Source organism: Dromaius novaehollandiae, chromosome 1, assembly GCF_036370855.1.
Source record: "Dromaius novaehollandiae isolate bDroNov1 chromosome 1, bDroNov1.hap1, whole genome shotgun sequence".
NCBI lineage: Eukaryota > Metazoa > Chordata > Aves > Casuariiformes > Dromaiidae > Dromaius > Dromaius novaehollandiae.
In genome coordinates this window covers 41401136-41415269 of record NC_088098.1, presented here as the reverse complement: position 1 = coordinate 41415269, position 14134 = coordinate 41401136, and the positions used below count along the sequence as shown (strand labels likewise).

The 14134-nt window shown below is 35.6% G+C and overlaps 1 protein-coding gene across 12 annotated transcripts in view; it reads left to right on the top strand.

The window, feature by feature from the left end:
- PPFIA2 (PTPRF interacting protein alpha 2) overlaps window positions 1–14134 on the top strand; it is a 351928-nt gene that overhangs the window by 223452 nt on the left and 114342 nt on the right. For 10 of the 12 annotated variants that reach the window (XM_064509618.1, XM_064509622.1, XM_064509603.1 and 7 more), the window contains one exon: window positions 7413–7487. The exons of the other annotated variants lie outside the window; for them this stretch is intronic. In XM_064509618.1, coding sequence (XP_064365688.1) covers window positions 7413–7487 — 75 coding nt within the window. The remainder of the gene's footprint in view (window positions 1–7412; window positions 7488–14134) is intronic. 12 annotated transcript variants of the gene reach the window in all.

Sequence of the window (14134 nt, the reverse complement as noted above, 5' to 3'; positions counted from 1 at the left end):
ACATTTGCTTTTCCACATCATCAGGAACCTCCCCTGACTGCCATGACCTGTCAAAGATGATAGAGAAGGGCCTCACTATGACATTGACCAAGTCTTTCAGCACCCTTGGATGCAGCCAGTGTGGTCCCTTGGACTTGTGCATGTCTGATTTGCTTGCGTCCTACCTTCTTCTACTGTGGTAATGCTTCACTCCCACAGGCTCTGCTGCTATGGTCAGGGTCCTGGGAGGCCAGAGGGCAGACCTGACCAGTAAACACTGAGGCAAATGATATGATACATGATATGACACATGAAACATGATTTATTTTCTTTTGATGTCACAGGAAGGAAAATCTTCCCCCATGAGAAAATATACCCTAAAAGGAAGTAAGTTAATGGATGAAGACTAAAGAAAACTGTCAGATGTGCATTGAAAATGTATTCTGACGATTTGCAAATTAATGTTGGAAACTTTTCTCTATTATTTTTTATTCACAGACAATGTTGACATTGAAATCAATAACTTAGCCATTACACCCTTGAAAAAGCATAATAAGATCTTTTTGTAAGAATGTTAGTCCCAGTATCTTTACAGAAAATCCTGGGCTAGTGTTTACAGTCTTCGTAGATGGAAATATTCATTTTTGGTCTCTTCTTTCATGCTCTCACTTCCTACACTAAAACATTTTGAGATGTTGTAACAGGCTATACTACAGACATGATTGGTGGTTCAAGGATTACTATGTACACAGTACAATAACTCCAAAACCCCATACTCACTACTATAACCAAATGCAATGAAAAATACAAAACTGTGCAAGATGGAAAGTAAAACATTCAGGATTCTTCTTTCCAGGGAGGCCTGTTTCAATATCAGGAGTACCAGAAGTGATGCCTTATCTTTTTTCAAGAAGGCTATTGCCTCTTCAGATATTACAGGAAGTCTGAGCTTTGCCTTTAGCTTTTTTCCAAAAGATAGAATAACATACAGAAACAAACATGATTGCATTAATCAGAGAAAGCATGACTGCCGTTGACAATTATTTCAGTGTCTGACAGCTCCTTCAGGATCTCTTCACTCCCTATACAATGAAAGTTTTCTTGAGCTTCCCACACTAGAAAGCAGATCCTGGTTGGCTGAACTTGATATATATGTCCCATACGAATAGTAGTCAGTAAGAGTATGCTGTTATTCCACCATTATTCGCGTGAGATCCTAAAATTATTATACAGCAGTCTTCATAGATTGTTCTTTCATAGTTGTTCTTTCACAGTTGCAGTGTATTTTGTGACAATTTTCACTTTAGGACATGGGAATAATGAAAGAGTTAATTTAGTTTTTAAATATTTACTATTTTATGTGTATGTGGAAGTTACCTCATATTTCCTCGGGCAAGTGAGTCTGTGGCACAACAAACGGAAATGATATTGCATAAAATGAATGTTATTGTTCAGAAATTTTATTTGACAGAAACTATACACATTTTTGAACATCTTTATGTATCTAATTCTGCTAAAATCTTTAACTTTTAGAAATCTGAAAACACAGGACACTGGCAATTCTGCTGCCAGGTCTAGATTTTCATGGTGCTCCAAGGTATAAAATATCCTCAGTTAGTATAGAAAGCCATAGAAAAAGTCCTAGAATAGCCAGTCTAGTTAATAAAATATATTTTATATCATTTCTCACCAATTAATCACCCCTGAACACCTTAATGTTTGAGGACTCAAAGACTTCTGTTATGGCTGCTAAGTAGCTGGTATGTAGCTGGTTTGTTTTATTTCATGAAATAAAAGATATACAAATAATGTAAGACAGCACTATAGGATATTTTGGGATATATATGGAAAGCAGATGAAGAAGGGGTTTACTAGACATCATCAGTACTGAATATAAAATAGAAGCTCAGATTAACTCCATGGTTCGGTTAGACACTTAGCATAGAATAGGTCAGGACATACATTTTCCTTATATGCAATTCAGGAAGAAGAAAAACTGGAAAAATGGTCATTTTATTTATACCGTTCTGTAGCTTTACTTGCCTTCTAGTATCTGTCTGAACATGTTTCTTTTCCTGCAGCCTTTTTTTCTACCTTAACTTAAGCTTTTGGTTCAACTTCTAAAAGGGGCATTTAAAAAGAAAAAAACATTGTAAGCAGCTTCTCCTCCAAACCCTCTTTTGGGTATTTGTTAAGGAAAATATTCCAGTTGATCTTCACAGAGAAAAGCAGCTGCCAAGTTTTATCATCCTAGCTAAGATTCAAAAATGCTGGTTCTCTTAAAATTAATTCACGGCAGAAAAGTGTACCTGACTGTTCTCACAAACAAAAACAACTAATTCATGTTGACATTATCACTATCATTTTTATTCATAAGCAGGTAGCTAAGAGAGCTTTTATTCACTAGACTATTCATGAAAAAGTGTTTCAATTCTGGCATGTACAAGTATTTTTGAAAGCTCTTTGTGGGCTGAGTATCTGGAGAGAAAGAAGAAAGAATTTGACAGCAGAGAAAAAAGTGAGATGCAGTTGCTAGGAGACAGGGAAAGATGGGTGATATCTTGCACTGACAGCACTGCTAACATGAGATCAACTATGTGACATTTCAAGATAATATGGATGCGTTTAAAAGCCAATGGAATATCCGGTCATCTGGGCACGTGTTGGATACACCCAGTAACAAGCAGAGAGCAAACCTTTTTTGCTGTATCTGTGTCAACATAGCAGAAGTCTGTCCTTTAAAAATGCATGTTACACCATGTTCTAGTAGATCAGACAACATCTGATTATTCTTACCTAACTTCATGAACCCTTATTTAGTAAAACCGCAGAAATATATTGTTGAAGTAGCATTTGAAATTTAGGTAGCACATCATTCTGAAGTGATAAACACTATCTCACTAAGGTTGTGGTTACTTCTGTGTACTATATTTACTCATTCACTGTCTTTGAATTTCCAAAAGGAGAAAGCAATGTGAAATATTAATCATTTATCTATATTCATCATATGAAAAATAGAATGACTGGATAAGAAAATTTTGCAGTTGTACCTGCTCCTTTGTCTCTTATCAAGGCAGTGATCCTGGAAGAAGAGTCTTTCCTGCCTATCAGAAATTAGGATAGTTCTGTTTGTTTTGTTTACTTTAACATAAATTCGAAGGGGGAATCCAATACAAAAATTATTGCAGTACATTTGTTTAGGATTTCACAGAGCCTTTGGCTGCTGTCCCATACTTAGATTCAAAGGTTATTCATTATGACTTACAACGCTCAGGCAAGCATTAATGCAATTACTATCTGGTAAGTATAGCTCACAGTGAAATCTTCCTTCCAAGTGTATATGCTGCATCCATTGATATGCCATTTGCAGTCTGTATTCTTTTGTCGAATGTGAATGACCAAACCTGAAATCTTCATTTGGCTTCTGTGTTCTTCCTGAAGTGTATTTTGAAATCAGTTGAAGACTAAGAAAGAAATCTACATTAACTTAAGAAATGAAGTTACCATTTCAACGTGTATGCTATTTACAATGAGACAGCAATACGGTCTCTGGGCTGTAAACCAGAGCAGAATTCTCCTTCAAATAAAAGCACCGATGTAGCACTTTTTCTCTCTTTCACTGGTAGAATCAGAGATTTCCCCCAACTTCAACGACCACAACGTAAGGTGGCTGAACAGGAGGTATTAGTTGCGACACTTCCAACGTCACCATGGTGAATGTGAACCTGAATTAGTTGTTCACTGCTCAGATAAAGGGACAAAAGAAGACTCCTATGCCAAGGCAGAGTTGCTCCCAGTTCTTTTCTCAAGCCTGAAATCCAGAGGGTAGAAAGGGCCATCAGACTGCAACTTTGGGATAGGTAGTTGTAGAAAAAAGGCAATGAATTAGCTGTGTACATACAGAGAAAGAATTTGAAGGGAAGGGAAGGGAAAATTTCTAACAGTCATTCTGTTTTGCACTGATACTGCTCCATGTTATTACTGACAATAGGCCAAGAATGAAAACTTGGATTTGACCAATAGCTTTTGAATAGCTATTTGACCAATAGCTTTGAATAGCTTGATATTTGGAATGATGCTGTTAATTCTCTACCCATTTTTCTAGTGTCATGTAAAAAAATCTCTCACTCCTAAATTTTCCTTGAAACAACTGCCTATTATTTCTGAGGAGTGTTGTTTTTAGGCTTTAAAATGTCCATATAAAACCCACTCAGAGTCAGTTCTACAGTGCCACAGTGTATAAAGTTTAAGAATATTTTTGGTGAATCCAGTTCCCAGTGGAGCTGTGACTTCCTCACTAATGTTGCCAAATTGGTTTGCGAATTCACTATTCAAAGTGATGCAAGTGTTAGACTGTTTAAAACCTGGTTTTATAACATGCATTCTCATTTATAAAACACTTTGCATATGTAGAGGTCGCAGGAAACTTTATGAAAATTTAAATAAAATTACCAACTCACCCCTGCATTCAATTTCAGATATTTGAGACTTCCACCTTGTGAATTTTTCCTCAAACAGTTTGTCTCTCAGCTCTGCTTACAGCCTAGAGGACTGAAGCCAGAAATACAACTGCCATTTTTCTGTGTACTTTTTAAAAGGAAATGGAGATTTCCATTAAACAATTGCTGTCGCCAGCTCCCACTGTGTTCAGAAAGACTGAAATCAAGTTTCCTGAGACAGGACTACACCCCTTACTGGTGGGACGTGGACTTTAGGTAACAGTGGAAAGCTAGTGAAAGACAGAAGTGGTGGTGGGAAGAGAAGCAAGATACAGAAGGGTAGTTTCAGGATCTACAGAGGAATCAGGGAAAACTCTGGGAAGGCAAAGAGCATGGGAGCAGTAGAGGGAGAGTAAAGATGTGAGTGCCATGTAGTGGATCGCACTGCCTAGGACTTTTCATCTGCCTGGAACATGAAAAAGATTATCAAGCAGCCCTTGGATGTTGAGAGAACTGGAGAAATGCTGCTAGCTTTCATACACAAAACAGGAAAAAGGAAAGGCAATTAAAGTAAGAAATACTTTCTCAGCTATTTAAACAATTGAAATTTTTCAACTGCGGGTGGAATAATTGATTCATTATATATTTTGTATGAAATGTTTTTATGAAAAATATAATTTGATGGGGATTGTGAAGAAATTAGAAATAGAAAGCAGAACTTTTCAAACTACTTCTAAGTATTTTGTGTGTTAGAATTGCCTACTAAAAACTTACTTAAAATGATGGTAATGATAACTTCTGTACTGTACACTACTGTAAAGCTGAGCTTTATTATATCTGATTTTTATCATGTAGCTGATTTTGAAAGGTGAGGCTTATGATTAAAGGCTTTTACAGAAGTCTGTGATTTATGTGGCACATTCTGGGTTCCATCATGTATTCTAACTGCACTCTGTTGTTCTGGTGTAGGGAAACAGTTTAGACTGTCATCAAAATATGTAGTGGCTTTCACTCTTACAGTTGTCAGAGATGAAGAGCAGTCACTGTCAAACTTCAGGATGGCTTAAACTATTCATTTACATCAGGTGAGAAGCAGGCACAGTCAGTAACTGCAGCTCAGCTATTGGTTACATGTTGGTACCCTATAGGAAATGTCCATTTAGACCACACATGCATCTGTGGGTACATTAACAGTTGATTTTTTTCAGTCTTGTAGTGGTGAAGGAATAAAGGGAAATTAATAAATCAAAAGCTGAAATAAAAATTAAGGATTTTTTTAATCTTGGGGAAGTCTTAATACTGTTTCTTCTGTCTTAAGACTCTTCAACTCATTTTTGTTTTGTCCCTTTGAGGGTCTCTCACTCATGATTTCTGCTCTCTTGAGGTTAGCAACCTTGTTTAGGATATAGTAAAGATTTCTGAGGGCATTTTAATAATTTATTGAAGAAATAAAATACATTTTTAATTTTTTGTTTCTTTTAGTAAACCTTAAGTGCGTAAACATGACCTAAAACTCACAGTACTACATAAACAATAATTAATTTAAAATATAAACCAGATTTGCATTTGTTAGTAGTGTTTGTTTCCTGCAAATGTATTTGCTGTTTAGATTTAGTTCTTTCAGAACTTAATTAGGATAAAATTTGTCTACATGTTATGTTATGGTTTTGTTAATAAGTAATTTTCATCTATTAAAGTGTAAGCCATTCGTGGGATGTAGGGAATATATGTCACAAGGTACTTGCAAAATTTCAATTCTTAAGTATTGATGGAAAATAAAGTATATAAGGAAGGGTAATATCATTTATTAGACCGAGAGGTTTCACTGGAAAATGTATAAAGGCTTTAGGTCATACACATCTTTTCCGGGGTCTTCTATATTTGTCAGCAGTCCGAAAACAATTGTACATACTTGAAGAACGTACATTGTTTCTTTGTACATGAAAGCTTGATTTTTCTTTTCTTTTGCTTTTCAGCTACATCTGTTGATCTAATAGAATATGTTAGCTTCCTCTAAAAACATTGCTAATAGCCTTAAACATCCTTAGATCATCAACTGGAACAGCACTACCGCAGTATAGTTGGCGTGGGAATAGAAATATATCCTCTAAGTGTTAGTTGATTAGCCAGGTTGTAGATCATTTTACTTGAGGTGCCTAATGAAGCTGTGTAGGGCAGGAGAAGAGTTGCCATAGGCTCCCTGTATAATCAGAATAGAGAGATACAACGCTCCACACAGCAGTGAAACTCACTTTAGGTCTAATTTGCTGTTGGATTATACTGGGAGCCTGGTGACTGTGCTGTTAATCTAGGTTATCTAAGGTTACGTGAGCTGGGGTGCTCAAAAAGAGTAAATATGTCTTCAGAGGTATTAAACTGTAGTTGTTTTAGAGAGTACCTCACAGACTCTCTTAGAGCAGAATAAGTCATCTATGAAGCTGGTACAAACACAACACTCTTCCGATTATGAGAATGTAACTTGTTTATGTGTTTTGGCAAAAGCAAAACAAACTTCATGATGTTATGAAGAATCTTTAATATGTATGGCTGCAGGCAATGCTGCAGGTTATTCTTTCAGTGAATTTGGTGAATTCAGTTCATATGAGTAGAGTAGTTATCATCTTCCCTGAAGTGGACTTAACATATTTTCAGACATTTTTTCCTTATCCTTTGTAAAAAGATGCTTGTGAATAACGTTTTACTTTTATTGCAGAATGTGGTTTTAGGATACTTGCACTCGCTGTGCATTGCCTAGAATTATAGGCAAACTATGGAACAGCAATACGGCATTTATAGTTTGACACCTATTTTTGTGGGTTGATTCTTCTTACAGTTAGGTTTAAGCCTTTACTAGACAGTATGTCTCATGCATGGACACACCTTGCATGCCTGCAAACAGACCAGCAGCTTGTACTGTAGTGCATATGGCAGATATATAAATTTTAAAGACTAATAGAAATTACGTTACTGCACATATTTTGATTTTTCTTCTAGGTAAGGGAACGACTGAGGGTTTCTTTAGAAAGAGTCTCTGCACTGGAAGAAGAACTAGCTGCTGCTAACCAGGAGGTAACATAAAAAACTTTCTCCCCTTTTGAGGTGCAATTTCTCTAACATACTGTCCCACGTGTTCCCCATCACTTTTCTTAAAACTGTCACAAAAAAAAAAGATAAATTACATTCTGAGTAAGCTGATGAACAAGGCTTGTTTAAGGTGGTTGTCTGATCAATATAACTTTCTGATTCCCGATTTATTCCATTCTTCTACAGGGTGCAAACCAAAACCCAAGAGCTAGTGACAGGTCCCCAATTTTTGTATTGGACATGAAAAAGCAGTGAAACAACAAACATGTTAGACACTAAGAAATTTAAGAACTTGAATTTTCATATAACTGTAAAATTAGATTAAACATATATAAAATATGTATATATGTTAACACTGACATTTTAAAACTAAGTGATGGAGGAAAGATTATGGCTGACCTTGAAATTCAGGTTTGTCTTTTCCCTTTTAATTGCAGTGTGTCATGATAAACTGTGGTGGCAGACAGCTATTGTGAACTTAGAAGAGAGATTTCTTTTCCTGTAAGGTAGTTTGCGGTCTGTTCTCATCATCTCTTGTGTTTGGAAGGAGGCACAAAGACACACAGTTGTATTATAACATAAGTATGTTATAATACATAAGTATCTTAGTTTCCTGTGAGGATCTTTTAAAGCTGACAACTGGAAATCCAATTATATAATAATAAAAAAGAGCTTGGTAGGAAGAGATACAGAAGAGAATTAAGGGATTATTTTCAAGCAATAAATGCATTTGAACAAGAGTTCCATAATGTTCACACAGTTATTTAAACCAGACAAAATTAATTAGACAGCTGCAACATTTAAGCCTGGTTTTACACTAGATTTCCCAGTGAATGCACAGGCAATGGTCACTGGAAGGCTTTACAGACTGATTGTGCTACATATGAAGAGAAATAGGTACTGAAAAGGGTACTGAGGGATACTGAATGCAAGCTTTTCAGTTATTTCTGTATTCCTGTCACTCAGTGTCTGCTCTCCCATGAGAATTCATATTTTCTTTCATATCCATTTTCTCACGCTGATGCTAACAGTATGCTACATATTCAGCACTGTATCTAAACATAAAATGATGACAGTAAATTGGCCCCCTGATTAAGCAAGTACATGATTAGGCATATAACAAATACCAGATTCGGGGATAAAACCTTAGTAGAGACGTGTCTGTTAAGGTAGCACCTTTCTCTGAAGCACCTAGCTTGTGAGTGTTCATTCCAGTACTCCCAGAGCCACAGTGAGACACAGCAGAAATTCATGATCCATTCACTTATTGGAAACAATCTTATGTAACATATATATATACAGAGAGAGAGAGAGACTATAGCTTTCCATTATAAAAATGTCAGTAAGATTTATTTAACAGCCTTTGTAGCATATTACATCCATACCAAATGATGTGAAAATTTCAGCTGCAGTTGCTGAGAGCAATCCTATGAAGCACTTTGTATTTGAAAGGGAAGAGTAATAGCTATTTAGTTTAAATTACAGGAGGAGTTGAGATGGACCATTTGACCCTTTGGGAGAACTTGTGTAGCTGCCTTTTATATGTAATCTCATAATGGTAATAGAGAAGAATCTTGGTCTGCAGTTCTCGTACTACCTGACTAATGATATGTCATAAGTGACACTTGTTGGTTCAGTTGAACTTTTCAAAAACAAGGATGTCCACCAAATGGTTCATTGCTGTTTTGATTCTGGGAAGGCAATAGTTTCTACAAAAAATGAATCTGTAGCTTGTCTTCTTTCCAAATGAATGCTATATTGAAATTACTTTGACTTTGTGTAGCTTTAAAAAATATTTGTGATTTGCAATATTAAAAAGTTCAGTTCTCTCTATAAATGACAATATAAAATATGCATCAAATTATCAATGGAATCCTTGTATTTAACATAGATTTAACAACAATTTTATAGGGGCAGTGTTCCCCAATTCAGTTACAGTAAGTCTTGGTTTTAAGATGCACTAGGGGAGACGTGATACTTACTTCTTTCTAAAAGATGTTTACAAACAATAGACATTACACTTTATTTTACAGAGCATGGGATTCAGTTCAGAAATAGACACTTAAATGTGGGTGTCTACGTGTGAGCCAGATGTCTAAAAATCTGTTGTAGTCCGTGGAGCTCTAGTTAATCCAGTCTGGGACCTAACCAGGGCTGCCAGATATGACACAAAATTTACAGGAGGGCCGCATCTATCCGGAGCAAGAGGTGGAAAAGGAATACCCCCGTCACTAAAATGACACCAGACATACCTATGTTAGGCAAGTGACTCTCACAACAGACGTAGACACTGAATGCACAGACAGCTAAATTTAGGTGTCTTAATCAGACAGCAGAAACCATCATCTGGTTCTACTGAAATCAGACAGTGGGCTTCTAGACATGGGGGAGATACAAAATGGGCCTTTCTATAATTAAAGAGGATTGACATTTATTTAAATGTATGTTGTATTGGGGGAAAAATGTTTTTGACTATGTATTTTATTTTATTGCAAGTAATTAATGGCAGTAGAAGGGACCTTTATACATCTGGATGTTTGGAATCAAGTCAGAGTTAGCAGTCAGATGTGGTTCATGTACTGAATCCGCTAAAAAGATGCACCATGAGTGAAATAACAGTAAGTTCATGATGCCTGTGGCCCCTTACAAAATCAACTCCTAACAACAGGCTAGAAGATTTCTTTATTTTGACAGGTAGAAACGAGATAGTCTAAGAAACCAGATAGAGTTACACACCAGCTTTCTGTAATATTAGAAAAATAATGTTATTGCTGTGATATTTAAGTAAAACTTCAGCTCTGTGTAGCAGCTGTAGCAGCTGTGGTAAGATAATTGTCTGTGATAACTAAATTCCATAGTCCTCATTACAATATTTGCATTTATCAGCAGTAATCACATGGTGTATCTGAAATTGTCACTTTTTTTCTGGTATATTTACACTGGAAACCATTATTTTGTAACATTGGTCAGATGTTGACCTATTTATTACATCTATTGTAGCTAAGACAAATAGTAGATCTTGTTAACAGTTTTCAAAAAGATTTACCTCTCACTTTTAGCTAAAACTATTGTAGAAAATAGCTACATTTGCTTACCATCAGATGCTTTAAAACTGTTGCTTTCTAGCTACATTTTGTCTTATTCCATGTACCTCATGGTCTCTGCAAAAGAGTTTTGTGGCTGAAGGTTATGATTTGCAGCTACCAATTAGGCCAGCTGCAAGTGGTACATCCAATACCAAAGTTCGGTGGTACAATAGTGTCTATCTATGAATGCGATGAATGCACATGTGACATTTTTCAGTGAGTATATGAACATTTTCAAGTTCCAACAAGGTTCTGCTAACCAGCTTCCTTTTTACACACGAATTTGAGAGGAAAGAGTCTCATTTGCAAGGGAAGTGGGATGCGAATTTTCCTTCTTGGTTTTGCCATTTATGGTCTTCATGGAAATTAACTGTAATATTGAAATTACTGACAAGATAACCATTTTTGTTCCAAAGCTTTTGAGATCCTCTTATTAGTGCTATGAACTTGAATCGTTATTAAAAGTCTGTTAAACTACAGCAGGTTCAAATATCACACTGAGTTTTTTAATTAGCCCCATAGATCTCAGAATAAAAGACATTAGCAAGGAACTCTTGCCACCAGTGTTCACTTTCTATGTTAGGAAATTACTAAGCACCATTTGAGCTCCAGGGAGTGGTTAAGAAACTCTAGCAGTTTCCAAAGGGCAGAGATCCATAGAACATAGAGAGGTGATACCATGGCACATGGCAGTGCTTCTAGATCCATTCCTGTTGCAATGTGCAGTCTTAAATGACAACTATTACAATTCCCATCAAGAGATTTCACTGTTTCCCAGAACTCTCAACAGTTCCCCCAAATATGAGCTTTAGAGCTTTTTCCCAAGGCTTGTACTTCAAATTAAGCTTTATGCATGGTTAATACTATACTGGGACTAAGTCATTTTGTAGAGTACTCTGCACAAATTTCCTCCCACCCTCCTTAACCATATTATCCAACCCTTGTAAAATCTTCCTGTGTTATTAAGATTCATATGATAAGTGGCATTCCAAGACCCTTTTTTGTTTGTAGTTAACATACTGACTTTTCCATCTTTCCTCATTAGTGGAAACTGTGGCATAGAGCTATAATTACATTTATTATCTCAAAGATATACTTTCGGAACTCTGAGAACACTGGGACTGTGTAGAATATGAAATTAGAGAAATTACTGGTTTGAGTTTAGATATTTCTGTATTACTACACTCTTTTCTTCAGCATTTGTTGAAAATGCCAATGCTGTTTGCAAATGCCAAAAAGCATGATATTGTCTATGTCAGTTAAGACATAGGTTATATTTTAAACACTCAAGCAGCCTTTGAAAACCTCATTGTTGAAATTTCCACCTGCTTCTACAGAATTTATGCATCCTTTTGAGGATAAATTTAACTTGTGGAGCCATCAGATTGTAGGAAATTTGGCCTATACATCTCTGCTTCGTATAATTGCATGCATTCTCTTCTTTGGACAGTGGGTTTCTTCCTTATTGATGGCAAGTTATTCATTAGGGTATCCCAGACCTAATTTTTGTGTAGCACCCATGAAGTCATCCATAAATGATTTAGGTCATTTAAGAGAAAGGATGATTTGGGATTTATGGTTCTTTATTTTCTATACCAGAAACTTCAGAAAATCTAGCCACTTATTTACCTGAGAACTTTTATGTACCATGCTAATTGCCCTACTTATGCTATACAGGTCAAGTCAAGAAACCAGTCAATAACAGAGATACGTTTAGCAGTTGAAGAGAATTTTGACTCTGACCATGAAGGTTGTCACAGACATTGTTGTAGTATCATTACTGCTTCTGAAATTATATAATATTTAATTTGATGTAAACATATTTTAAAATAAAACTTTATTCAGCTATGAAGTGTTCTTTTTACCCATGGTTGCTGCATGTGAAAGTACACTTTCAAAGCTAGCTGTTAGAATTTCAGCTCCTATTAGTTTATAAGCTGTTTTTTACAGGCATTTCTTGGTGGCTTTGCTTTTCTACATAAATACAATCCAAAAGAGTTTTGGGGGGTAAAATGCTATTGAAGTAATAGTTTGCTGAGAAAAATAGCATTTGCATGTCTTGAACATATAATATACACAGAATTACATCAATCTGAAATTCAGAAATTGATTAATTTCAAATCTCTGGAGGAAACTGGATGAAATTCAGTGACTTTTTTCTGAAGAAGCCGGGCTAGACGCTTTTACCTGTCTCTAGTGACTTGAAGTGTATAATAATAAACTTTCTTGTGAAAAATCTGAAATAGTCTTAATCTATAATACCACCATTTTACCCTGTTTTCTCAGAATAGTATGAGTGAAAGTTGTTGCTTTGTGAACTCCCTCCCACATATTAAAATTATTCATTATTTTTTGTCTTGAAGCTTTATACAGGTCTAACTATGGAGAAAACTTCTTTATAGACTGAGCTTCCTTTTAAATACCTATGTAACTGTGTCAGATTATATCTTTTCTGCAAAGTTGCACATAATAAAAAATAATACCTCAGTTTGAAATGTAATCTTATGTCCTATATGTAATTGCTTTTCATTTTGCCTTTAACCTTGACCATCTTCTAGCTAAATGGTTAAGCCTATAAAAAGTAGTTTTTGCCCTTAAGTTTTAAATGTGGAAATGAAGTACAACAATGATTTTCTGTGGATGTTTCTTATACTCTTTGTCCCAAAATATTGATTTTTGCCTCTACACACGTTTGAATTAGGATTTGTGGCATGGCAGCTGAAGAAGTTGAAAATTACTACATCAGCAGTACATCTTTTGCTGCCTAATGTTTTACAAGGTCAAAGAGAAATAAGCACAAGAAATAATTAGTTAAGTTGTTGTAACTATGCATTTTATTAATGAATTCTAATCTGAATTCTCAGAGGAAAAACATATCAAATATATTGGGTGTATTGAGAACAGCAGGACAGATCTTGGCATTGCTGTCAAAAGCATTTATTACTAAAGTCTGGCCAGAATAGGTCTGAAATTTCTCAGAAATTTCCATTTTGAGGAGAATGAGAGAGCTTGAATTGTTTGCCATTCTCAGAAAGTCATTTAAGAAAGAGTATTAATTTCCATTGCCGTAATTGAGACTGACATCACTGTTGCACTTGCAAAGACATCATTTCTCAGTATTATTTTCATAAATTACTACCATACACAAAATGTATCCGAACAATTCTGAGTACAAAAATAAGAGATGTATTTTCTACAGGGACTGCAGATATTGGTTTGGGGCATATTTCAGTATTGTAATACAAAAATCTTGATTGAAAAAATTGCTTGGAGATTTAATTTCCCCTTCAATAACTTTCCTTTGTCACTTAGACCCATTTATATGTTGACGTCAGAGTACTGTTGAAAATCCAGTAATATATATTAAGTGGATTTTTCAGTAACTCTGCTCTTTCTTTGCTGAAATGATTCAGAAAGCAATATTGTGTAGGTGCCCAGGTGTCTTACAGTATTTTCAACTGAGATCCTGAACTGCTCTGTTCTGTTACCCCTCTGTTTAGTGTGTGGCCACCAGTAACAAATTTTAAGATAGTGATGGCATGTTCA